Genomic DNA, 26,442 nt, shown 5'->3' with positions numbered 1-26,442 from the left:
AATATATGTATATTACGTATTATATATAATATAATACATTTATATATTTTTATATAAATATATTTATTTCTAAATATTTATAAATATATTATAAATGCATAAATGTTTAAAAATATAAAAATATAAAAATTATAAATTATAAAATACTCAAAAATATGTTTTAAAAATAATCCAAAAAACATCTACAGTAACATTTCAAAAACTTCTACAAAAAGTTTTTCACCTTACAAAAACTTCTACAAAATTTTTTCAAAAATTTCTACAGTGCACTACAGTAAAGTTTTAGACAAACTCCCAAAAAACTCAGGTTCCAAACAGGTCCTAAGTCTTAGAAAAGGGGACATTATTAAAAGTGTCCCCACCGCTGCCGCTTTTAAAATCGTGTGCGTGTGCGTGTGCTTCCGTTTCGTTCTCCCACCCAATCCCACCCTCCCTCTTTCCCTCTTCTTTCCCAATTTCAAAACCTCCCTACTTCCCTAGTTCCAGCTACCAAGTCTCCAAAATCGAACAGGAAAAACGGGGAAAAAAAAAGAAAAAAAGAACATAAAAATCCTCAAATGGATGAATCAGGAGAAGAAGAAATCACAGAAGCGCAGAAACAGCGAGCCGAATCTAACCGTCGAGCCGCATTAGCCAAGCGGAAAGCCGCTGCTTTAGCCGCCACCTCCACCACCAGCTCCACCGTCGCCGCTGTCACCACCACCAACTATAATTCAAACGCCAATCAATTTCAGAGTGCTTGGAAGCTGTTTAAGTGCCAAAAACTCTCATCATCTGGACGAAAGTGCTCTGATTTTCGAAAGCCACTAATTTCCCCTCCTTCAACTGAGAAATTTAGGGCTAGGCTTGAAATTTGCTCCCCTGATTCATTCTTCATCACGCCTTTTACGGTTCCAGGGTTTCCGTATCCTGGTGATGAAGCCTGCTTCGAGAAGCTGAGTGATTGGCTATCTAATGTATGTATATATATATTTTTGAGCTTTTTTGTTTCCCAATTGAATGTGTATTTAATGTGTTTGTAGAAAGAGCTGTTCTTGATTTTCGTGTGAATAGATGCGAAATTAGTTTTGTTTGATGTGATGTTGGAAGAAGGACTTCTTGCCGTTTTGTTACTTGCTGGTGTTTTTCTTGTTCTTGCGCAAATGCAGGAGTTACTTGTGTTTGATGAAAATTGTAGCTGAAGGAATTCTGAAGGGGAATGAGGATATTTTTCTTCTGCATTAGCTTCCAGGGTCCTATTCTCCTGGAGAATATGTTTCCTCTGGTGGACAATTTAAAAAAAAAAAAATCAACTGGCTTTCTAGAATACAAAAATTTTATCTTGCAGTGAACCAAGAACACCTCTGTGTGCATCTTTTTTTTTTTTGTTTGCATATGTGCGCAATGTGAGTTGAAAAATTGTAGAATAAGAGTCATCTAAATTTGAAAAAAGGTTTCTAAGGTTGGTTGTAAGTTGTTCTTGGATTTGTCTGTGAAAGGGAAAAAAATGTAAATATTTTGTCTAGGGAAAGCGGGGACTGAGCAATTATGTTTTGACATGAGATAAAACAACCAGAAGAGATTTATCCATCATTATGATGCGAAAAAAGTGCAATACGAGTTGTTATAATACAACTAAAGCTTCTGGGTTAACCCTTATCGTTTATTCCAATTTGATCGCAGCTTTTTGTTTAAATAAATGACATATCATGTTTATATTTCTTTTGTTTTTCTCCCCATATTGAATGCAGAGAAATGTGCAAATAGAGTTGATTCATTTTATTTGATTACAATCAGGTTGCACCACCCCACTATACCCAGAACAATGAAGGTGGAAGGGCCTGCAAATATAGCCTTGGGGAGTATGAATCAATCTTGAAGTTGTTGAAGAACTGTGAAGGCGTTGAATGTGAAGAGATACCTTGGGGAACTTTTAATGTGATTGAAACAATGTTACATTCCTATAGCGCTGGCAAATGGATACCTCATAGGCCTGAATTTTTTACTGATGAGAAGGTTAATGAATTGATCAGGAACCTCCCCAAAAAGTTGCTTGACGCGCTACTGCCTTTTCAAGTTGAAGGTGTAAAATTTGGCTTAAGGAGGGGAGGGCGATGCCTAATAGCAGATGAGATGGGACTTGGTAAAACTCTACAGGTAACAATGAAACTGGGAATATGTACCCTCAATGACATATAATTAGTTTGATAAGCAAAAAATTGTTGCCATTTATGTGTAATATCAAAGTATATAGATGGGACATATAGATAGGACCTCCTATGAGGAGTTTTGGGATCAGTTTAAGAATGGCTGACTCAGGTACTTGGTATGCTTTGTTTTCTTCGAAAGTGTTTTCCAGCAGCCTCTTTCTACAGAAAGACTGTTACCTTCACCATGCAGTACAATTCCTTGTGGCTGATATTCCTTTTCACCATTTTGCTGTTCTTCATGTGTTAAGAACATAAAGACACACCGGTCCGGCTTCCCATCCTTCCACCTTTCACTCTCTAACAAGTTAAACAGCCATGAAGGATGGCCCCTAATTGAAATACAAGAAGAAGATAAATACAGAAGAGCAATGGAAGGGAGACACAGCCTACGAGTAGCAGCATTAATGAGGCACAGAATCTTACTTAGTGCAACCTAGATGGTATTCAAAGCAGTTGGAAGCATTTGAGATCGACCTGAACCAACCAACTCAAAGTTTGTGAAACCTAAATGCCGAATAGAAAATAAATTGAAATCCAGGCTGAATTGCCTAGCCTATTAACTTAAGTAGTCTTGACTCTGGCTTGAATTTTGCTCATTGATTTCATTTTCCCTTGACCCATATATTCTGTTACTTTGAAAAGCTTTACAATTGGCTTTGAAGTGTTACAGAATCCTGCTATACCCATTAATATTGGTGGAAAAAACTAGTATATAGCGGGGTGTATTTGATAGAACTGGAAAGGAAACGAAGGAAGGAGGCTTTGAATTTTGAGTTTTGATTCTACAGGTCCAATGCTAAGGGAATGCAGGAGAAATGATGAATAGACTAACTGTTTGAAGCTCAAGTTTTCATTCCATCAGCATGCTACAGGGGGTCAATGGTCGGGGATAGAGACCACTTTTTGATAGATGATATATTGAACAGCTAAAATATCCTCATCAAAAATAGAAGTCCTTTGATTTTCTTCTGCATATCATTTCACTTGTAATCTATCGTTTCTCATTTTAAATACTGCATAGAGAGTCTGGAGGTCTCTGAAAAATCTCAAAGATTTGTTTTGGTTACACAAAAATTTTGGTTCCCGAGTTTTGTATAGCTTACACAATATATTCAATTAGTACCATTCTATAACTGAAGAAATGGTAGAAAAAGGTAGCCAAACCATGTAAAAACAGAACTTGATGCTTTTATCAAATAAATTCAAGCTTAATTGAGATTGCATCAAATGCTGGTTTAGAAGAATTAATTACAACTCAGTTTTTGTATTACCGGAAACTATAGGCATGTTGGTAAAAATAATTCATTCGGTAGTTGGATACAACATGGAATGCTATATAACTGTATCTTCTTTTCTGCACCATCATTCTTCCTTTACTACTGTTGCTAATATTGCTTGGAGTTGAGGAGCCATTCAACAGAGTGAAATGGAATAGTTAAATTGGTGTGGAACTGCTGTTCTGCTGGAATGAGGTGTATGAGCGTGTCTATGAGGGAGGGAAGGAGTGGATGTGATCATGTGTGTGATTTAATGGTGGTATAGATGGATAGGCAAGATGGTGTTAGTAGGAAAGGGATCTAATTTGAAGTCAGTATTGGTTAATAGTTTAAAGGAAAAGATCAAATAGTGTTGGGATTTAACTTTCAGACAAGTGTTTCAGTTGTTTGGACAGAATGCCAATGAGAGAAATAAATTTTTAAGTAGGTACTAGAAGAACTCATCTTATACCTCAGGGTTTGATAGATGTACGTACACAATATAAATTGACAAGCCACTGATGATAAATTTTAAATTTTATCTCCACTTATTCTCCGGTGTGGTTATGTTGAAACCAACTTTCTATTTCGTTAAACTGTTGTGTTTTACTCCTGTAATCTACCTGCTGATGAACAATTTCAATTGTCTAAATTTTGCCAGTCACGGTTCTGCCTTAAGATGATACCTGTAGTCTCGTTAAAAAACTATAAGACTGAGTCCAAGTTGAGGGGTTTGGGTGGATTTGGATATCAAATCTCCAAAACTAATCTCCTAGCTTGTTTGGATACCTTAAGAAAAATGTGGATTTAAAACTGACCTATAAGTAGGATCAATTCGAAGTGTTAAACTGGTTGAATCCTAAACTCAACCAAATTACATGTCCTTTTGAAATCCATCCTTCCTACTTGATCTCTTCCCTAAGCTATCCTTGTTTTTGTTTCTATAGAGCGATTACCTGATTACTACATACACCATGGTGCTGCTATCTCCGCCAGCCACATTCTTGTATGAGTGTGTATTGCTGCCTTCAATCAAGTGCCAAAAATAAGAAATCCTGGATTACATAACCTTGTATTTAGTTGTTTGAATGTACACATACTCTTGTATGAGTTTCTGTGTGTGTGTGAGAGAGAGAATTGCTGATTGTCTCTATGGTCTCAACCACCTGTTGGAGAGATTGAGATCAGAGTTAGCGCAAGGAAGCTGGGGGCTGAAAATGTAAAATTACACCTAACCCCTGATTTTCTGGTTGTTTTGTTATTTTTGTGACTGGATTACAAGTTGCCCAAACTATGTGTTTGAATTAAATATGGACTTCTGACGAGTTCATTTAAAGTCCATCCATTTAAATTGCTTCCTTAATTCAAATGCACCCGTCCAAATGGATTGTTTGGGCATAATATTTGGTTGCCAGGTCTATGCATGAGTATCAACAATGGCACCTGTAAAGTAAATTGGCTTAGGCTATTTTACTACTTATTGATCATTTTAAGTGGACAAATTTTTGGTTCCTGTATTATTTTTGTTTATAAACACTTGATAATTTTAAAACTGCATTACCATTGACTACTATGGAATTTGAAATGTTGTATTGAAATCTGGACTTTCATATGGCAATTTTCTTTTCATTTGGTTAGTTTTATTTTCAATTTGAAAATTGATCCTGCACATGTTGAAAAGACTATTGAAACAAGTGACCATTGGGTTATAAATTTCAAGGCACTAAATCACTTCGCAATAAGTAAAAAGCTCAAAAACAAAGAGTTGAAATGCGATTAGTTACATGAATGGGAGAAACATATTGAACTTTTGCTGCATTATAAGATAATCAGTTTGGCCTACAACATTAATTTTCCACAAATTATCTAAATTACCAGGAAAATGTGCAATTGTCTTCGATTTTTAACTTTCTGATTAAAACCTAAAGGGCTTTTAAAGATGTGCTAATCGTGGGGGTGGGGAAAAGTAAAAGGAAAAGCAACAGAAGGCATGGTATACCAAGGGGTATCATGGTGTTCATTCTCATTTGAGTATTCATTTTCTTGCATAAGAAATGAAGTTAGATGCTTTTTCCCAATAATTTTGTTAAAATTTTACTTCGGAACTTCTCATAGATAATAACAATTTTGGAAGCCCACTTTATCGAAATTGCATTGCTTCTGGAGATATCTTCATATTAATTATAGTTTAGGCAAACTGAATTTCAAATGATAAATGGAAGTACATAAGCTGCCAAACATAATTGTGGCCAAAACATTTGTGGTAACATTTAATGGTCCAGATGGAGTATATCCCTTGACAATTAAAGCAAACAGTATAGTTTAATGATTCCATGCTTGTACAGTATGTTCTTCCTGATTTGACTGTTGACTCTGGCTTTCAGGCTATTGCAATAGCAGGCTGCTTCAGTAATGAAGGTCCTATACTTATCGTCTGCCCAGCTATTTTGAGATACTCATGGGCTGAAGAATTGGAGCGCTGGCTTCCTTTCTGTTTGCCTTCTGATATTCATCTAGGTACAATTTCTAGATCTGTGGGTTTCTAAATTGACTGTCTTATAATTTCTTCTGTGAGATTCAAGTTTTATATTTGCAATTTATCATGGTAGTCTGAACATAAGTGCTATTGATTCGATATTTGGAAGATGATCTTTTTCTTGAGAAGGATTTCTTATTAAATTTAACATGAGTAAGCGTTACATTGTCGGTGTTGGCACTACCAGAGGGTACTTCCTTTTTTTTTAATCAAATTTATCCACTATTCTATGATCAACAAACAACTATCGAAAATAATCAACAGCCAAAGATTTTATATCAGAAACGTAATCCAAACAACCACCAGAATCTTCCTTAATCCATGCAGTATAATTTGCATTTCATTTCTGCTGTACTGCAGAATGAAAGAAAGCAGAATTCCCATCACCATACTGAATCCATTTAATAGAGGATTTTTTGTTTCCAATCCTCTCAATTAAAATGTCTAGAAGGGTGGATGGACTGATACATTCTATGACATCATTGTTGTCTTATTAGCTTGATCCATTTTGTTCCTATAGCAGATGTCCCTGTTGAGCAAAGCTAATCAAAATAGTTGATTGGCTTTAAGAAATTATGAACGTACCTTAATCTAGAGAGAGTCTGGACCTTGGCCTTTTGGTGTCCAAAGGCAGATCATTATGGCTATTTCCCTTTGGTGGTTGTTTTGCTTATGCGCAAGTTTACATAGAACAAGTCCCAGCAAAAAGGATGAGGTCTTTGAAGTTCATTTCCCAGTAATCTTAAAGTTTTCAAATTCCTTTTTACTTCTTTTTTGCATTGCAAGGTTGGAGATATCTCATATATGTGCTTTTGGGTAGATCAAGTGCTTGGAGCTCATTTTTTTCCCCAAAACTTGATTTACTTTGCTTTTTTTTTTTTTTTTTATATTTCCCCCATCTTTTCATTTTATTCTTTGGTGCTGATTCTTGAATTTGCACAATCATGGAAGCTAAAAGATAGGTATGTCAAATCAATTCGCCTGTTGAGTCTTTGTAACTCATTTGCACCACGGTCAAGGTTAGACACTCTAGGTCATGATTTGTTATTGATTTTGGCTTCTTCTGATCAAATCGCCTTTTTCACATTTATAGAGACTGATATTGTCCTCCATATCTTTGGGTAGATAGAACCGATGTGGATAGCAAGTTCTCGCTTTCAATAGAAACTTTCTCATGGATGAAGACCAGATGAGTGTGCTAGGAGTGGGCTAGCTAATATCATTAACTTGTTGCTGGAATGAAGACATAGAATGCCCTTTGTGCACATTAGTGTTCTGTGTGCAAGTCCTAATTAGACAAATAGTGACCTCTACCTTCGGTATTTAACAGATACAAAGTTTGAATATTTGTTCATCCTTTCTCCCTAAGGTGTGGGTTCGCTCAATTATTCTGATGAATACCATACAAGTTAGCCTTTTTTATTTTGGTAAGAGTCAGCATGGGTAAATTCCAGGGAAGTGTTTCTAGGTTTATTTACATTTTGGGTAGCTCTCTTCTGAAATTTAAGAGCGAATAGTAGGAGTGCTAAAGATCATTTTATTGCTTTGAACTTACTTTGAGTGTTATTTGCCTCTCTTCACCTTGGGCTGATCATATTTTTAAGGTAATAAATTTGCAGAGGGATTGGCAGGTGGTTCTTATGTTTCTTTTACTGTGTGTTCCCTGAGAATTTCTTGTCCTCTTCATCGTATCTCTGCTCATTAACAAAATTTCTGTAGTCATTAACTAGAAGAAAAAAAGAAAAAAAAAGCTGGTGACAGTTGTAATTGTCTGTACAGCATACGTAAAAAATAAAAAAAAACTGGTGACAGTTGTAATTGTCTGTACAGCACACATATTCCTGTCCTCATACGATCTATACTTGTATGCTATCCTTGGTGGGAATTTTGAGACGTTAGTTTCTTGGTTTTGGCTCTTTAGATTACTTGATGCAGCACAATGTTGTTGGTAGGCTAACAGATCCTTAGGATATTTCAGGAGACTTAAGAATTGCAGTTATATCAGCAGGATGATCAGGAAACAAAATAAGGCCTGAAATAAAGAAATACTGCTGTAGACTTCAAATTGAGAATATGAATGAATGAGGAAACTCTGGGAATTATACTATATACCTAACAATAGGTATTTGGGAGGAAAACATCTAGTCACCGTATTATGAGTGACCAACTAGTATTTATAGAGTACAAACCTAATAAACTATTTACAAGAATACCCTTACTAATTTATTATCTACAAGAATACTTATATTCTCTTAACACTCTCCCTCAAGTTGGAGCATATATATCATAAGCACCCAACTTGTTACAAATGTATTTCACTCTAGAGCCCCCTAAACTCTTAGTAAACAAATCAGCCAATTGATCTACAGACGGTACATGAGATGTCTTGATGACTCCGTCAATCAATTTCTCTCGAATGAAATGACAATCAATTTCAATATGTTTTGTCCTTTCATGAAACACTGGATTAGACGCAATATGAACAGCCGCCTGATTATCACACACTAAATTCATAGGCTGTTTATGCTCAAACCCAATTTCAAGTAACATGCTCTTCAACCAAACCAACTCACACACAGTGTGAGCCATAGTGCGGTATTCAGATTCTGCACTTGATCTGGAGACAACTGTTTGCTTCTTACTCTTCCACGACACTAAATTACCACCAACAAACACAATATCCTGTGGTTGATCTTCGATCTGAGGCAGAACCAATCCAATCTGCATCACTATATCCTTCAATATCAGTGTGTTCATAATTTTGATACAACAACCCTTTTCTAGGAGCACTCTTAAGATACTTGAGAATCCGTATAACAGCATCCCAATGACTAGTACGAGGAGTATCAAGAAATTGACTCACAACACTCACTGCAAACGAAATGTCAGGTCTCGTTACAGTGAGATAATTTAATTTACCCACAAGTCTTCGATATTGCCTAGGATCATCTATTGATGCACCTTGATCTCCTACTAATTTCATATTAGGATCCATAGGAGTATCCACAGGTCGGCAACCTAATATCCCAACTTTACTCAGCATATCGAGTACATATTTCTTTTGACATAAATAAATCCCAAATTTAGACCGAACTACCTCAATACCCAGAAAATACTGTAGATGACCTAAATCTTTTGTCTGAAAATTTGCCTGCAGATTGGATTTAAGTTTCTGGATCCCCACAACATCATTACCTGTAATCACAAAATCATCCACATAAACAACTAATAAAATTTTACCAGCATTAGAATGCCGATAAAATACAGAATGATCTACTCCACATCTTGTCAGACTGAACTTCATGACAATACTACTAAACCGGCCAAACCAGGCCCTCGGAGACTATTTCAATCCATATAAGGATTTTTTCAAACGACAAACCAATCGCGAATTCTCCTCCTGAACAACAAATCCAGGAGGTTGTTCCATATATACCTCTTCCAAATCTCCATGCAGAAATGCATTTTTCACATCCAACTGATGCAATGGCCAATTGTAAGTTGCTGCCAAAGAGATAAGAAGACAAACCGAAGTAATCTTTGCAACAGGAAAAAATGTTTCTAAGTAGTCTACTCCATACACCTGAGTAAATCCTCTAGCTACCAGACGAGCCTTCAATCTATCAATAGATCGATTAGGCTGCACTTTATACTGTACATCCATTTACAACCAACAATAGGCTTACCTGAAGGAAGAGGGGCAAGATCCCAAGTACCATTTTGTTCCAAAGCAGACATCTCTTCTTGCATAGCTAATCTCCAATCAGGATGATTAAGAGCATAGGTAATAGACTTAGGAATGGAGACAAAATCAAGGGAAGTAACAAAAGAAGAATATGATATAGAGAGACGAGAATAAGAAACAAAATTAGAAATAGGATGAGAAGTACAATGCCTCTTACTTTTGCGTAAAGCAATAGGAAGATCTAACTCAGAGGAGGGCGTCATACTTGGATTTGAAGATTGAGAGTTAATTGGTGAAGTGCGTGGCATATCAAGAACTTTCTCAACCATGGAACGACGAGAATAAATTTGAAGATGAGGACGAAATAATCGAGCGATTGAATCTGGTGGACTAGATAACTCAGGTAATAAAGAGGAAGGGACTGGTGAAACAGGAGAGGAAAAAGAGGGACACTGGTGTAACTCACAAGGCATACCGGGTTTGATAAAATATGGAGTGGATTCAAAGAAAGTAACATTAGCACAAGTAAAAAATCGATTTAAAACTGGACTGTAACATCTATACCCTTTTTACGCTCGTGCGTATCCTAAGAAAATACACTTAATAGCACGAGGATGTAATTTATCCACCCCGCGAGCAAGCTGATGAACAAAGCACACACATCCAAAAATACAAGGAGGTAATTTAAACACAGGTTCATGACGAAAAAGAATGGAGTGAGGTAATTGACCTCCGAGAATATTAGATGGCATGCGATTAATTAAATAACATGCAGTTAGAACTGCATCACTCCAAAATTGTTTGGGCACATTCATGTGCAACAACAGTGTTCGAGCAATTTCGATTAAATATCCAATTTTTCTTTCAGCAACTCCATTCTGTTGTGGAGTGTGAGGACAAGAGGACTGATGAATAATACCAAATTTAGTCATAAAGGTATTAAAAGGAGTGGAAAAATATTCTTTCGCATTATCACTGCGAAGTATATGTACAGGCACACCAAATTGATTCTTTATTTCTGTAACAAATGCACAAAAAATGAAATATAGTTCTAAACGATCTTTCATCAAATAAAGCCATGTAACTCTTGAAAAATCATCAACAAAATTACAAAATATTTAAAATCTAACTTTGAAGTGACTCGACTAGAACCCCAAACATCAGAATGAACTAACAAAAAGGGTTCAGAAATCCGTTTATTGACTCTAGGAGCAAAGGAAACACGATGATGTTTCCCAAACTGACAAGACTCGCATTCTAACGAAGACAACTGACTCAAAGTAGGAACCAACTTTTTCAAATTTTGTAGAGACGGATGACCCAAACGACAGTGAATTTCAAGAGGAGAAACAGTAGCAGGACATGCAATCGGACTATTAGTGTTGAGAAAATAAAGACCATTATGCTCATGCCCTCCACCAATCGTCCTCTTTGTCTTCAAATCCTGAATGACAACAGAATCAGGAGAAAAAGTAACTGAACACTGTAGAAATTTAGTGAGCTTACTAACAGACATTAGATTAAAGGGCAAATTGGGTACGTAAAGAACAGAAGACAGTGGAAGAGATGGATTAATTTCTATAGTGCTTAGTCCTTTAACTTTAATGGTAGATCCATCAGCTAAAGTAACATGAGGAAAGGAAGTAGATTAATGAAAATTAGAAAAATTTTTAGAGGTAGCTGACATATGATCAGTAGCCCCGGAGTCAATAATCCATGAGTCATTACCTTTTTGTGCTAAAGAAGCAGAGGGAAAAGATGCGTGATTTGTAACTTGGTACTGTAGGAATTTAACATAATCTTTCTCGGATATAGTAACAGTCTTCTGGGACCCATGTGCTGAAGAACTCGATTCAACTTGGTCAGTGGTAACCGCATTAACAAAACTTTCAACCATAGCGAATAGCACGTCAAACCAAAGAAAGGGTCAAAACTCGAGATGAACAGCGCCGCGTGAACAGTGCGCTAGAACAGTGGTGATGAACAGTGCCATGTGAACAGTGCGATGAACAGTATCGCGTAAACTGAACAGAACTTTTGCTAGATGTTTAACCCTAACCCTAGGACTTTTGCTTTGATACCATGACAATAGGTATTTGGGAGGAAAACATCTAGTCACCGTATTATGAGTGACCAACTAGTATTTATAAGAGTACAAACCTAACAAACTATTTACAAGAATACCCTTATTAATTTATTATCTACAAGAACACTTATATTCTCTTAACAATACCTTTAGGCATCACCCCCAAAACAAGATTGCATCTGACAATCCTTAAGAAGACAACAAAGTCTGAAAGAAGTTTCATTAACTCAAACCTGTCCTCTCTTGAAAGAAAATACGTTATCTATAGACTCCTAAACCAAATCCTATTTGGACTAAGACTTATCCCTTATTTAGAGTAGGAATAAGATTCCTTTCCTAACGCAACATTAAATTCGAATCAGAAATGCATTATAGACAAATACTGAAGGTAGTAATCACCAATATGTGTAGTCAAATTAGCTAAAAAACTCCTATAATTAACTGCCTAGTTAAATTAGCTAAAAAGGATTCTTAATTCGACTCCAACAGGCTGCTTGTCTTCCAAGGCATGCCATATCAAAGCTTGTATATCAAGTGTGCATTTCTTTGCCTGTCATAATCTTTAGTTGACTGCTACCATTTGTCTCTATCATCTCTTTCCTATGTCACTAATTCCAATGTACTACTTTTCTTGTTCTGAAGTAGGATGCTTGGATAAAAAAATCCGTCCATCTATCATCTTCCATTTGTGTTGTTGTATAGTTCTTCTCGACCATCTTGCAGAGAAGTTTCTTTGTTTTTTGTACTATGTGTTGCTTTACATAGTAAGGGCAATTGGTTGGATGGGTATACCTTGCAGTTTATGCTTCGTGAACTAAGAACTATATGGATCCTGATATGGTAGCAATAATTTCATCCTATCCTTTTGGCCAAACCTAAATATTTTGGTAACTACTCAAGTTATTTTGGAACTTTTTTTTTGCGTAGGTAAGCCATTTTGAAACTTTCTGATTGTGTACCCTCTTTTGTGAGCTCAGTCAAAAATAAGCAAGTTATATTGGTTATTTGCTTGTTACTTCAAATAGCAGGCTGGCACACCAGTTCGTTGGTATTCATTAGGTTATGTATTTGAAGGACCTGGATTATTATATTTCAGGGGGCCAAGAAAATGGTTGTTATGGTCCAGACTGGATTCAGATCTAACAAAAGCTACCTGATCATTAAGCTGAAAACTGATGAACTGTTATTATCTACCTCTTGAAATTGAAACTTAAATTCTCTCATCCTTTTCTGACATCCCTTCCAAAAGCTAGTTTTTGATTGTCATGTTCAGATGTAGAAACTGTAATTTGTAACCTTTTCTTTCTTCTTTGCTGTTTAAATTTTGTCTAAGCTCGGCTTATAGCATGAAAACTTTTTAAATCAACTTCTCTCTTTAAGTGCTATCCTGCATGCAAATTATGTTCCTGTCATACTCCCACATCTTTTATGGCCTAATTCATAATTTTCTCTTCAGTTTTTTGCCATCAAGATAATCCTACACGTTTAGCTAAATGTCCCAAGGTAGTGGTCATTTCATACAAAATGCTTCATCATTTGTGGAGGAGCATGTTGCAACAAGAGTGGGCTACTCTGATTGTTGATGAGTCACATCATCTACGTTGTACAAAGAAGAGATCAGAACCAGAAGAGGTATGGGACTCTTTTAAGTATAGACCACTTCATATTACACTTGAACTGCTGGAGTAAAATTTGGAAGAATAGCGTAAACACATTCCCCCTACAGCACCTTAAAAGACAAGGAAAAAAGTAGCAATAAGGAAATTTCCATCAACAATCTGGTGATGCGAGCCTTTTCTTTGTCTATTCATCATGGAAAGATGATGTAATCATTGGACTCATATTACTACTTGACATGACCAAGAATGTCCAATTACTAAAGTTTGTACCACTATTTGTACATCAAAATTTCCATAAATGATGCTTGCTCCTCTTTTAAATGCAAATATATGTTTTCCTTTCTAATGAATGGCGTAGGAGACTTCCTGAAAAAGGTCAATGCTTATCAAACTTAGAAACTAGGACTAGTTGGAACTTGACCACGTGACACGGTTGTTACTTGTTAGCAAGAGTAGTTGATCACGTTGTTGACTTTCTCTTCGTGAAAGAACTAACCGTATTTGTTCACTAGTAAAAGATGACCTTTAGGAGTCATAGATGCTATGAAGCATTTGTTGTATGGGAATTGGTGAAAAGTTTTTATTTTCTTTGTATTTTTGAATTTTGGTTAATCTTTCTGTTGGGATAGTACGCAATTGAATCAAGTTGGTAATATGCCTATATGAAGCTTGATGTGCATTTTGGCATTTCTTTAGGATGTCTAAAGTTTTATTTCCTTCTTCCATTGTTTACCTTTAAACAATCTTCGTTGACTCATCAGATGGGCAGCCCATGCAAAGCAAGAATTTAATTAAGTTGGAGGATAAACACTTTAGGCTGTCCAATTCATGATTGCGCCCAAAATATGATACAGTAGTTAAATGATAATGCTTCTCTTCAGATTTATCTTGAGTTCCAGACATTTTATGGCATTCCTGCTATGACTGTCCATGCTTGGCAATGCATATTATACATTTGAAAGAAATTCTTTGTGGGTGCTGGTCTGATTGAATTGCATAATAGCGCTTTAATTCTGTTACTAATCCAAATCCAAGAAGTTTGTTTTTTGTTGCATGGCATCCTGTGAGTCATCTAATCAACTCCAATTTCTTCCTTATTTGATAGATAAAATCTGTGCTTGATGTGGCAATGAAGGTCAGACATTTAATCCTACTATCTGGGACTCCCTCCTTATCAAGGTTGTGATGGAACTGTTTGACATTTGTCTTTTTACTATGTCAAAATTTCGAATTTCCATTACTTGTTAATGGATGTGTCGATATACTTGAAACCTACATTAGGATATCTTGCCAACTGTTGTCTTTGATTATGTGTATCATGCCAATTGGATTCCCTTTTCACCTGTGCATATGTTCCTAGGTGATAATAGGCCATTCGACATTTTTCATCAGATAAATATGTTATGGTAAGTCTCCCATTCTCTTAGAGTATTAGACTTCTGATTATTCTGTTTAAGCTCTTTTAATATCTTTGGTTGTGCATCCTCTTCCTAGGCCGGGCTTGCTTGGGGAGACCAAGTATGATTTTGCAAAGACATACTGCTCAGTTAAACTTGTTAATGGTTGTCAAGGGAAGGTTTTTCAGGTAGTTTTTTTGGTCTTTGGAGTGGAAATACTTTTACTTTGTCAGTGACTAACATATTTTACTTCATTGGTAAAAGGGAATATGAAATGATGCTTATATTCTAGTCCTAGGGCATTTTGAGCCCAGATTTAAAGGCGGGTTTTACAAAGTTCTGGATGTTCCCTTGTATTCTTGGGTTTTGGATGTTCCCTTGATGATTGTTAGATTGCACAATTCCAAAATGTTGTCTAATCGGATGCGGTTTGAAATTCACTTAAAGGATTATAACTTCTGCTATTTATCTGGTGAAACTACTGGAGCAGATAACCCTTCAGAACTAGGTTAAATTTTATTAACCAAGTTATAAAACTTTGATTTTCAATTATTCATAGCATAAATCTATTATATGTTAACATATTATCACCAACTCCATCATCCTTCCCCACTCCCCAACAACTCCTCCCTGGAAAAGAAAGAAGCATTTAGATGGTTGCATTCCACTGTTGAGCATGCATATCATAATAAATTATCTTTTTATCTTTTGTTGTCGGGTAATATAAAAATCATGTTCTCTTTGAAGTAAACATGATTTCAACTGTCCTTGTGCTGTCACTGACCTTTTCTCGACTGTGCTTTCAGAAAAGGGGCTTGCGTCATTTTTCTTTCTCATTTGTATTACTTATACAATTTCTGCCAAATGAAAAAAGACAATTACTAAAAAGATGTTTAGGTTATTTAGCCACCTGTGGTGTATAGTGCATCCTATGCTACAACAAAACCTCTAGTACAATGAACAAACATGATAATACATGGTATTTAACATCCTGATGTTTTATGTTCTGAGATTTTTAAGTCTTGCATGATTAATGCACAGAAAATGATTTGCCTGTAATAAATTGCTCAATCTTTCAGGATTTCTCAAAGGGCATACGTTTGGAGGAGTTAAATGTTCTCTTAAGGCAAACTGTCATGGTATGGTTTAGCATGGACTATATTCTGATGTGCATGACATTTGTTGTTTTCCTGTATGTCTTAAAAGCTGCAAGATTAATCTATTGTTCTAGTCGGCTGAAAGAAAGATTTTAAGGTTGTATTCTCTTCTGGGAGTAAATGTGGAGCATAATCTCCATTGGTGGAGACTCACATTCTGAGTCTTGAAACCCTGTAACAGTGATACCAATTGTCACCACTAGAATTGGAGTTTCAACACTCAAACTTTCCAGTTTACGCAACAATTTCTTCTGCAAAATAGCATTAATTTAATCAATTAATCAATTGCAATTGAAGAAACTTCTGAACATTTGGTGTCACATATTTTAGAAGCAGGAAAAAGAAGGGCCAAAATCAATAACTTTCTTTGTTACTCTGTACATTGTCAGTATTGATGCCTCTCATATCTTTTTACCTTCTGACTAGAAAATAAGTTACTTTTGCACTAAGGGTTGGAATGTTTTTTGTAACATGCTTCAAAGGTGTCTCTGCTCTGATTTTCTGTAAGGACAAGCGATTATTATCCTTCATTTGCATGCTGCAGATAAGGCGTTTGAAGCAGCATGTGCTGGCACAGCTACCACCCATACGCCGGAAAATAATGAGATTAGTTTTGAGGAGAACTGATATTGCTTCTGCCATGGCTGCTCTTGGATTGGTTTTAGCAAAATCAGATTTTACTTCTTTCCTTGCTGCACTTGGTGTGCTCGATAGTGACACTTCTGCAGATGATACTGAAGATAAACTTTCTGAACTTAGTCAAGGTTCAGTTGTGTCTTTTATTTTGTTAGTAGTTATTGAATGTGAATCAAGGTGCAATAAATATTTATGCTGCACCATGAAAGGTTTTCAGAAGCTAGCATCTGGAGTAGCAAAAAAACCTAAGCTAGTTTAAATAAAGGTTTGTCTCATCAAATTCTCTTTAAAACAAGATGAGAAGGCATTGGTTGCATTACTCTTTATAAGCCAAGTGTCTATTCTAGTAAATCATCTTATACATGGATCTTTCTCGTTTGTTGACAAATACTTAACTGCTGCTGTCTTTATCGCTTAATAGGCTAGTTGTTGAAATCCTGCATCTCTGTTAAGCAGTACATTGCTTGACCCCTTGATAAAAAATAAAGCTCTGCGATATCTTGCAAGGTTTATCTGTAACTTTTGGTGTCGGCCGTTCATAAGACAGCATCATTTAAAAGTCAGAGTGGAGCTTAGTTTATAACTAGATACATAAATTGTCAATAGTTTAGAATGCTGTTCCATATGTTGCTAAGACTCTGAGTCTTAAAATTGTTCAGGAGGTCGAAATTCTCTGAGTGCCTGTGACTCACAAATGTAGGAATCAACTAACTGCACTGCATCATAGCATCCTTAAGAGCTGCATATCCATGGACATGCATTATGATTGTTGGCTTGGAATTCCAAGTAAATGATATCCTCAAAGATCATTAGATCAGTTCTGCTCCCTCGGAGAAGCATCTGACAAACGTTGCACTTCAAACGTGTTGGTTATTAAATGTTGAGATTGGGTCCCTATTCTAAATATTTTCAGATAAAAGCAACATTCGAGACATGATGAAAAAGGAGGACCAAATACTGGGTCTAGCAAAACTGTCGGGATTCCTTGAGTGGCTCTCTATACATCCAATGCTTTCAGGGTTTGATGGTGAGGAAGTTACAGAAGCTAGTTTCAGTTCACAAAAAATGATAATATTTGCTCATCACCATATTGTGTGTGACAGAATACAGGTCAGTTACTTTTCCTTTGTACAGATTGAATGATTTACATTTGTCTTCTGTATTCTCTTTATGGATCTGATTGTGACTTGCTTCTGCTTATGATCTTGCTGCTTCTGTCCAGTTTTAGGTTCTGGCAATTTCTAGATTTTGATTTCTGTGAAACACACATGCGAGTCACATGACAATTTGCTTTGGGTGCTTTGTGTAACAATAGATATTTATTTCATCAGAATTCATAACAAAATTCCTATCTCTGCAGCAATTTAAAGATGTGCTTTGAGAAACTTCAAATTCATATTGAGAATTAATTGGATGGCGCCTTCTATAGTATTTGAGGGTAGAAGTGTTCTATTAAATTGTCTATTAAATTGTCTATTTATGCTATTTTAGTGTTTTGTAAACTTCTGTCAGCTTTACGATGAAGACAAGAATCATGGTCTAGCAGTTTATGGTAGCTTCAAGAATAGTTAAGGATGAACCTTACTAGATTTCAACAGAACCATAGTTGATTACTTCATAATGTGTTTCTTTGTTTCACTGCTGCTTGTATGCCTAAAACGATTTGGTAAAATGTGATTTACTCTTGGAAAAGACAATGTCTTTGAGCAGTACTTTTTTGGCTAAGTGACAAAAACCTTTAAAACTTTTAGTTCCAAATAAGGCTCCTTCAAGTAACAAAACAAGGAAGTTAGGGACTGGTGACCTACAAGGACATCTTTTAAAGTCGTTCCATTGCATATTGAAATGGACCGTCTTGGGTAATTTCACAACTGAATGGTTGATGGTAGTGGTCAGCTAAGCATGTCCAATGCAAATGTTGCTTTGGAAAGTCATATTAGATATTCTCCCCGTGAAAATGGTATCGAAGAGAGGGGGGGGCACTTAATATAACAATTGGATATGATAATAGTTCTAAAAGCAGCAATAGAAATATTAAAGATCCATGGTCATTATCAAGTTAAAGCACAGGATTGCAACTGTGACATTCTTGATCTTGGAGGCGGTCCACTAGTTTGATGGTTAGAGACCCTTAGAATTTCTTGTTTACCGCCCAAGCTTCTTGTATGGGTATTTCATGTTTTTAAGGCTTTTAGTAATCCAGTATATATAGCTCATATTTCATTTTCGAGCTATGCAAATTGCAGGAGTTTCTATTGGAGAAAGGCGTGGAATATATTCGAATTGATGCACATGTATCGTCTATTGACAGGAAGGAAGCTGTTCAATCCTTTCAAACATCAAAACAGGTCAATATTGCTTGCCCAACTTTTTGTTGTTTTATGTGTGCCATTTGGAGGGTTCAACATGTATTGACAAAGTTGTCACATTTTATTGCTTCTGCCAGTTCTTTGTAATGCTGAAAGCCACTATTTTTCAGATTCTTTGATCTGAGTAGTGCTGCTGGAGCTTGTGCTTCACGTTATTGCTGGCTTAGTTTTTGACTTAAATGCACCGGTTACCTGCGTCTGTCTATAGACCTAAAGGCCCATGTGCTTGCTGTATCATACACTTTTTATTCCATTTCATACAGGTTAAGATTGCTATAATTGGAATATTAGCTGGAGGCATTGGACTTACCTTGACAGCAGCAAACAATGTTGTTTTCTTAGAGTTGCCCAAGGAAATCTCTAACTTGAACCAGGTAAGTTATGACAAATTTTCTTAGATCTAGCCATCCAAATTTCCTGCAGTTAGGCCAAGATCAGTCAATGACTTTAATCTGTTGGTATGCTTGTAGTTTTTATTCAATATCTCGTCTCTTCGTATCTCAAGAACAAAAATAAAATACACTGATTGTTTCCTTCCAACTAGTTCATCCATCGTCACGTTCCTTTTCCAAAAATGAAACAGAAAGAAAAAACTTTTCCTTTCAACATTTTTGTTTGTCCAATCAGATGAACGCATTTAATGTTTTTCAAGCAGAGTTTTACTTGGTTACTTTTCCCTATGGAGCTGCTTTAGCTAACAAGTTAAGTTGTTTTTTTTGTTTTTCTGGGCTTTTTTTTTTGGAATCTGAGTCTTAGACATGTGCAAAAAGTTAAATAGTTTCCCATATTTGACTTCTTTCCTAATTTTGATACTACACTCCATGTACCTTTATAATGTTCTTGTTTATGTTGATTTTGCTATTTGGTTACAATGGTAATGCATCACAAGCTGGTGATAGCCCAAAAGGCTTGCAGACTAATTTGTTAAAGATTTGAAAAGACAGCAATTAACAATTAGGCAGTAAATGAAGGCTGAAATAGTAAAAACATCCTCTGAACTTGAAGGAAGAAGTTTGAATAAGGAACTCCAGGATTCATCCAAAATAACTTTTTGCATCACGTCCAAGGCACCTTTAGGCATCATAAATAAGGCAAGCTTGCATCTTACAAAAAGACTTATAACAGTCTGAAGAAGTTGTATTAACCAGAAGCCTCTCTTTGAAGTGAAGTACATCATCCATGGCTTTGCAAACATTTTCCTGCCTTGACTAAGATTTATTCTTTTAATTACCACGAGGATAAATAACTTTATCAACAATGAACCAACTGCAAATGATAAAAGATTCCTAATTCACCAAAACCAGAAAAATCATTTGAAATAACCGAATTACCTATATTCAATTCACTTCTAGAAGTCCAGCAAGGACTTAAACCTCTTCAAGGTGTTCATTGAAGCACCCTCTTGGGTAAATAACGGCATTTAATGTTTTCTCATACTGTCATTGGATACTTGCCTTGCAATTCCATAAATTGTGTCCTCAATTATGAGTGTTTATTCTTGGGTCACTATGATGTTTGGGGGGGGGGGGGAGGTGATAAAACTTTTTGTTATCATGTCAATCACTTTTTTTCCATTATTGGTATGAACCAATTACCAAATACTGTTAGTTCAGCATGCCAATCTGCTTCAGTACAGTTTGACTATTTCAGTACAGTTTTCTTTTAGCATGCCAATCTGCTTCTCTTTCTTCTCCCTTTGCATTCTAGTTTCTCATTATTTGTTTTTCTGTGACTTGTTTACTGGAAAGGGTTATTCTGGAGGGGTTGGAGATGCTTTGCCATTTATTTGAGTTGGTGATTTTATAGTAATATTCTACTGGTCTCATTTCTTGGTTCTTGTATGTTCATAGGCTGAATCTAGAGCTCATAGGATTGGACAGACGAAAGCAGTCAATATATATATTTTTTGTGCAAAGGTGATTTTTGTTTTCTTTCTTTTATTTTTAAATTATTTCCTATAATGTGGTAGGGATTTTTTTTCCCTAACACCATTTGCCTGAGCCCTTTTTTTAATTTTTCCCTAATACCATATGTATTCAGGGTACTTCAGATGAATCTCGGTGGCAAAAATTGAATAAGAGTCTGTTTGAAGTTTCGGCTGTAATGAATGGGAAACATGCTGCAATACCTGAAATCAAGGTTATTTTCCCATTGTTAGTTTGATTATAGGATATTCTTCATTTGACGTTGAAAGTCGTAGAGACGTTTTTGGGCTATCAGTTAAGAAATCTAGCATCCTACAGGTAACTCTTTTTCATGATTGGTTCGTGATTTAAAATTTATAGTGGGGTTCTCCAAAATACTTTAGGCCTTGGTTATAGGATTATTAGAATTGATCTCTCAATTTATTCTAAGTTAGGTATTTATGTTTCTAATGTTTTTATCTTACCTGGTGTTAATCAATCATATTTTGAAGTCTGGAAGGCTGAACACTTGAAACCAATTCACCCTTAGGCTAACAGGGGGAAAACTACAATTATAAGGAGAACAATTAGAATGAAGTAATAATGTTTTAAGTTACTGTAATTGAACAACAAACTGAATTTAGATTAGCCGTTCAGAATCTGAAACCCTTATTTTCAACTCTAGAATATTTTTGAGTCATTATGTGCTACTCTCTAGCAAATTTTTTTTTTTTTTTTAGTTTTTTTCTTTATCTTTTGTAGCTAAGTCAGTCAGAGAGCATTCCTGGCTACTTTTGAATTTGAACAAATGGTATCTAAATTGGAGAGCTAAAATTTTGGTGTAGTAAGTACTGGAGGCTTGGTATAGAATATTTTTTCTTGTGCTTGTTTCTGATTGGATTTAATTTATTTTATCTTTTAGCAATTGTTACGTCAACGTTCCATTGCATTCATTTTCACCTTTTTTTACTTCTATTAGTGTCTGTAAGAAGTATTCTGGCTGTATAACCCCACAAAAGGGCATTGGCATGAATTTAATTCCACTACTGCAGCAATACGTGTAGTTTGACTTCAAGGGCAAAGCAAAGAATCTTAAAGATGTATATGACAACGTTAATTTCAAAAAATGATCACAGCATGTCACATTGTTTGCTATAATCTCCAGAGATCATAATCTGTTTGCTACAATGTTTATGCTACTCGATCTCCATGGAACCATCTTTGTTTGGCTGGGAAATCGTGATGGCTCACATTTTATTTTAAGTTTATGGTAAGTTGCTGCAGAATTTGATGTCATGTCCAGCACTCATAATGGGGTCTTCATGCACTACACAGGTTGAAATGATTTCCAATATTGAAACAACTGGAATAACTGATAAGAGAAATGGTGATCCAGTTATACAGAGGGAAGGAGACAATGTGGTTTCTGCTAAAAATGTCATGATACCCCAGATTTACTGTCATATACCAGGTTCATGGCCTTCTGATCAATATTGCGAATCTTATAAAGTGGCAAACAGAGGGAGTAGTGGGGAGAATGGAATTGGTATTGTATCTTCTGAAGTGGTAAGCCTTCCATCAGAGGTATGGATTATTTGTTGCATTGCCTTTCTCTATTTGACTTCTCTTGGTGCTAGCATTCTGCTTCTTTGCTTTCATCTGCGAATCTGCTGAGAGTTCGCATGAAATTACCAAACCAGGCTAGTCCAACCCTGGGCTGCAATGCATTTTCAGTCGCTATCAGTGAAACTGCTGGAACAATTTCTTCACATAATTTAGATGATAGTGAAGCAACCCAAAAAAATGAGAAGGTACAGTCGCTTTGTCTGCTGTTTATTCTTTTTGGGCCATATTTGGGAATCTGTTTAGGATTTACAAGTTTAGGAATTCAGGTGCACCCACAAAGTGAGGTAGAATTAAACAGCAATGCCTCTGAGCCAATTGAGGCTGCTTCAACAAGCTCTGTACAAGTAGAGTATCTGCGCTTTGAGGTAATCCTGACAGACATTTTTGTTTTTCTTCGTCACTGATTGAAGTTAACTGCTTATATATGCTTGATAGGATGTTTAACTTTTTTCTATTTTTCCATTGGTTCTGTTTGAGAATATGCTATACTTAATCTGTTTAATCCCAAAGCATATACTTGAGCCTTCTCTCAAACATCTTATGGTCTACAACCGCAAATGCAGTGGTTATTTGTGCATGGATGCCACCTAACACAAACCCGCATCAAATTTTGTTGGGCATATATGCAGAAAATCCTGATTACCTCCATATTCGTTTCCGCATGCAGCCAAATGCTTTTCTTTGTTTCTCTGACAATATCATGCAACTTAGAACCTATTTACAAGAACACTGAACTCCAAAATCTTTTGAATTGGATCACATGATCCAATATAGATCATCAACAACTTAGAGTGCTACTATTGGCATTTCAAAGTAAAAAATAAATACTAAATAGAAAATGTTTTTCATCTAATGTTTGCTTATTTGGTTATGCGTAAATTGTAAAAGTAAGCAACTTTGTTGCATTCTCCATCTTTGAAGAGCTTTTCTACACATGCAGAAAAGGATTTTTTTTTTTTCAATTTGAAATGATAGCAAAAGTTCACGTTCCGACATAATTCCTCTAAATGTTTGAAGGAATCCTGACCACAGCCCATCATAGGTAGTGTGCTATATCCTCAATTTCGTTGTGTGATCTAGGCAACTCCACTGGGAACTGAAACCTAATTTCCAGGTCATATACTCTTCCCTCAATCTGAAGAACGTTGCTTTTGAAATTACACTAGTTATTGTCCACAACCAAAAGAACAAATGAGGCAAGTGTGGAGTGTGAATGGCTTCCTGTCCTTGCAAGAGCTAGATATCAATTTGAACTTGTTGCGGTTATTTCTCATTTTTTCATTTAAATGAATTTGTAGTAGTTTTATCAACTGGATTTATCCATAGAGCTCTTTTTGTTGTTTGGTAGCAGTGAAGCAGAGTATGATTTTTCAAATTAAGGATGGCATAAATAGTTTGTTCTCTTAGTTTTCTACTAAACTTTGTACAAAGCTCCTTTGATTTCCTTTTGTCCTCTTTCAGGTGAGCCAATATACTGGAAGGATCCACTTATACTCTTGCATACCTGGAATGGATTCAAGGCCACGACCACTTTTTTGGAGTTTCAGGCCTGAAGAACTTGAGTCAGAAGACCTTCATGAGGATGTTATGACACAGGGAAAAAATTGTATACAAGATGATCATAGGTACCGATCTGCAGTCTTATTGTTTATGAAGCAATGGAACCAGTTGAGGCCTATAGAACGTAGGAAATTGCTGGTGAAGCCTTTGCAGTTGCCCTTGTCCACTGAACTGTGCTATCTGATGGAATCCCTCAACCATGATAAAGGGGTACATTTGTGATGAATGTGGTTTATGATTCTGGTCTGTATTATTTTGGACTTCAATTTTGATGGATTTTTCAATTAACAAACTGGTTATCTTTGTTAGGGACTGCTCAAATGTGGAAGTACCAGACGTATTACACCTTTAGATGAGATAACCAGCCGCTTACCATCAGATGCAGTTTTGAGAAAGGTCCATCTATGTATTGGTGGCACCAAAAAGGAGAAAGTCTACACACAAGGGTGGTCTACTGAGGACAAACCACTCTGCAAGTTCTGCCAAAGTCCTTGCATGTAAGTTTTGTGACTACTGGCCCTTCTCAAGAAAGGCTTCTGATGCACTCATCGAAGTTCTTGTTGTTTAGGAATGAGAATGCTAAGAGGCCTGAATATTTCGAGGATCTTTTCTGTAACCTAGAATGCTATGTAGAATATAGCTCGAGAACCAAAACGAAATACCTTAGACAGGTTAGTCTGAACTCTGTCTGATTGCCACGTAATAGCCAGCTTTTGGTGGTGTCTCACTAAGAAATTTTCTGTAGGCACTTTTCCAAGTCGAACGTGGCATTTGCACAATGTGTCAACTAGACTGCCATGGACTTGTGGAGAAAATTAAGCCTCTATCACATGAGAATCGACAACAGTATATAAGAGTAGCTGCTCCAAAGTTAGCAAAGTGCAAAAAGCTGTGAGTTACTATGCAAGTTATTTTGAACCAATTTTTTAAAGTAGATTATAGGTGTGATTTTCTCTTATATGTGCTTCTAAACTCTTTGCAGTTAAGTCTTGTAGAACATGATGATCAGATAATTATGCCTGTCAATTTCTAATGCTTAAACGCTATATGTAGCTTGTCAGACTAACTTTTCTGATAGTTTGAGTTTTACTTTTGGTTCTCTCTGGGGGCCAGGGGTTGCGGGGGTTTGTGTGTTAATCCATCAAAAGCTATTTGAAAATCATTACAGCACCAGTGTATAGACTTAGCAGCGGGAACATATCTGTTGAGTCATATTATCTGACTAGTAATGCTATTTTGTACTCAGCCAAAAAACTTGGGACTGTCTATCATGCGGAAGATATTACAATTTCCTATACCTAAGATGCATCTCAAAATGGGGATGGGAAGGTGTTTTAGAAACAAATAGCAGAAATTAACAAAAAAAAAAGTGGAAGTCCTCAAGTTACATATGAAGTATACAATCCTCAAAAAGAGGCAACTTAGCATTACGTTGACCCCTTTCTTATTCGTTGTGTACAATTCGTTGTGCTGATTTAGTACTGCAGTTGCATTCTTTGGTGATAATATCTCAATTTTTCTCGGCAGATTTGACAAGCTTATTCAAGATCCCACGGAGGGCAATGCGTGGCATGCAGACCATCTTGTACCTGTATATCAAGGAGGAGGTACTTGATCATCAAATTTCTGAACATTATTGCTTATGAACATCATCGTCTCTGGATCTTGAAAGAAAGATGTTCCAGTTTCTTAAATATAAGTTGCACTTCATGGTTTTGTACAGGTGAATGCAGACTAGAGAATATGCGGACCCTTTGCATTGCTTGCCATGCAGATGTTACTGCTGCACAATGTTCTGAACGACGTATAACAAGAGCAGATGCAAAGAGAGAACTTGAGGCTGCAATGAAGAAATTGGATGGTCCTCAAATGCATGACGCAATTGACAGCAATCTAGAGGTTTCCTTTAGGAAATTACGTTTCTAAGGATTGGCTTTTTATCATGTTTCTGAGAATCTCATTATGTATCTTTATTTGTAGTTTCAGAAACATCAACAGGTCGAAGCTTGGGATGGTATAGAAGAGATGGAACTTTTAGTTGAGGTTCCAGGGAGTGCATATTCCGGAGCAAAGGCTAATAGTTCCATAGAAAATCAAGAACAAGAAAACCCTCGAGTTAAAGCATGAAGTACCTAAGCAGTTGTGAATCGGCAAGCACCATTATGTGCTGCATTTTTTCGAAGTACCCTTTTTAGCTAATGTAAATTGTAGAAAGAAGAAAAAACAGTTGATAAGTTGTAGGTTTTCTCTTGTTAAGCTGCTGAAAAAATTCTCACACCATTATACATTTTAATCTTGGCTAGAAAAATTGTAAAATAGCCTAGCTATTTTAAGCATGGGGAGCACTATTAACTACTGCCTGAAGGTTGCCAATACAAACAAATTAAGGTATAATTGATGATTGGCAAATATGTTCATGAAT

The 26,442-nt window shown here is 36.1% G+C and overlaps 1 protein-coding gene across 1 annotated transcript; it reads left to right on the top strand.

The window, feature by feature from the left end:
• The first annotated feature begins 452 nt into the window (after positions 1-452).
• On the top strand, positions 453-26,441 carry LOC113768553 (DNA annealing helicase and endonuclease ZRANB3). Its single transcript, XM_027312953.1, has 24 exons — positions 453-956; positions 1,777-2,136; positions 5,830-5,962; positions 13,209-13,384; positions 14,477-14,550; positions 14,742-14,777; positions 14,866-14,956; positions 15,848-15,907; positions 16,470-16,689; positions 17,475-17,671; positions 18,808-18,909; positions 19,194-19,304; positions 20,781-20,846; positions 20,971-21,069; positions 22,170-22,418; positions 22,535-22,645; positions 22,727-22,825; positions 23,922-24,230; positions 24,330-24,517; positions 24,589-24,691; positions 24,766-24,911; positions 25,548-25,627; positions 25,744-25,919; positions 26,001-26,441. Exons 1-24 carry the CDS (start codon positions 558-560, stop codon positions 26,145-26,147), a joined length of 3,732 nt encoding a protein of 1,243 aa, XP_027168754.1. The 5' UTR covers positions 453-557; the 3' UTR covers positions 26,148-26,441.
• The last annotated feature ends 1 nt before the right edge of the window (position 26,442 follows it).

This window comes from Coffea eugenioides, chromosome 4 (genome assembly GCF_003713205.1).
Source record: "Coffea eugenioides isolate CCC68of chromosome 4, Ceug_1.0, whole genome shotgun sequence".
In the NCBI taxonomy this organism is placed as follows: Eukaryota; Viridiplantae; Streptophyta; class Magnoliopsida; order Gentianales; family Rubiaceae; genus Coffea; species Coffea eugenioides.
Note: the sequence above shows the minus strand (reverse complement) of the source record. Positions and strands in the feature narration are given on the sequence as shown.

Bases quoted from the DNA above. Each gene is read 5' to 3' on its own strand.
- LOC113768553 (XM_027312953.1), top strand. From the start codon at position 558: ATGGATGAATCAGGAGAAGAAGAAATCACAGAAGCGCAGAAACAGCGA. The intron at 22,419-22,534 runs GTATGGATTATT...TTACCAAACCAG, and splicing joins TGGTAAGCCTTCCATCAGAG to GCTAGTCCAACCCTGGGCTG. The intron at 25,920-26,000 runs GTTTCCTTTAGG...CTTTATTTGTAG, and splicing joins CAATTGACAGCAATCTAGAG to TTTCAGAAACATCAACAGGT.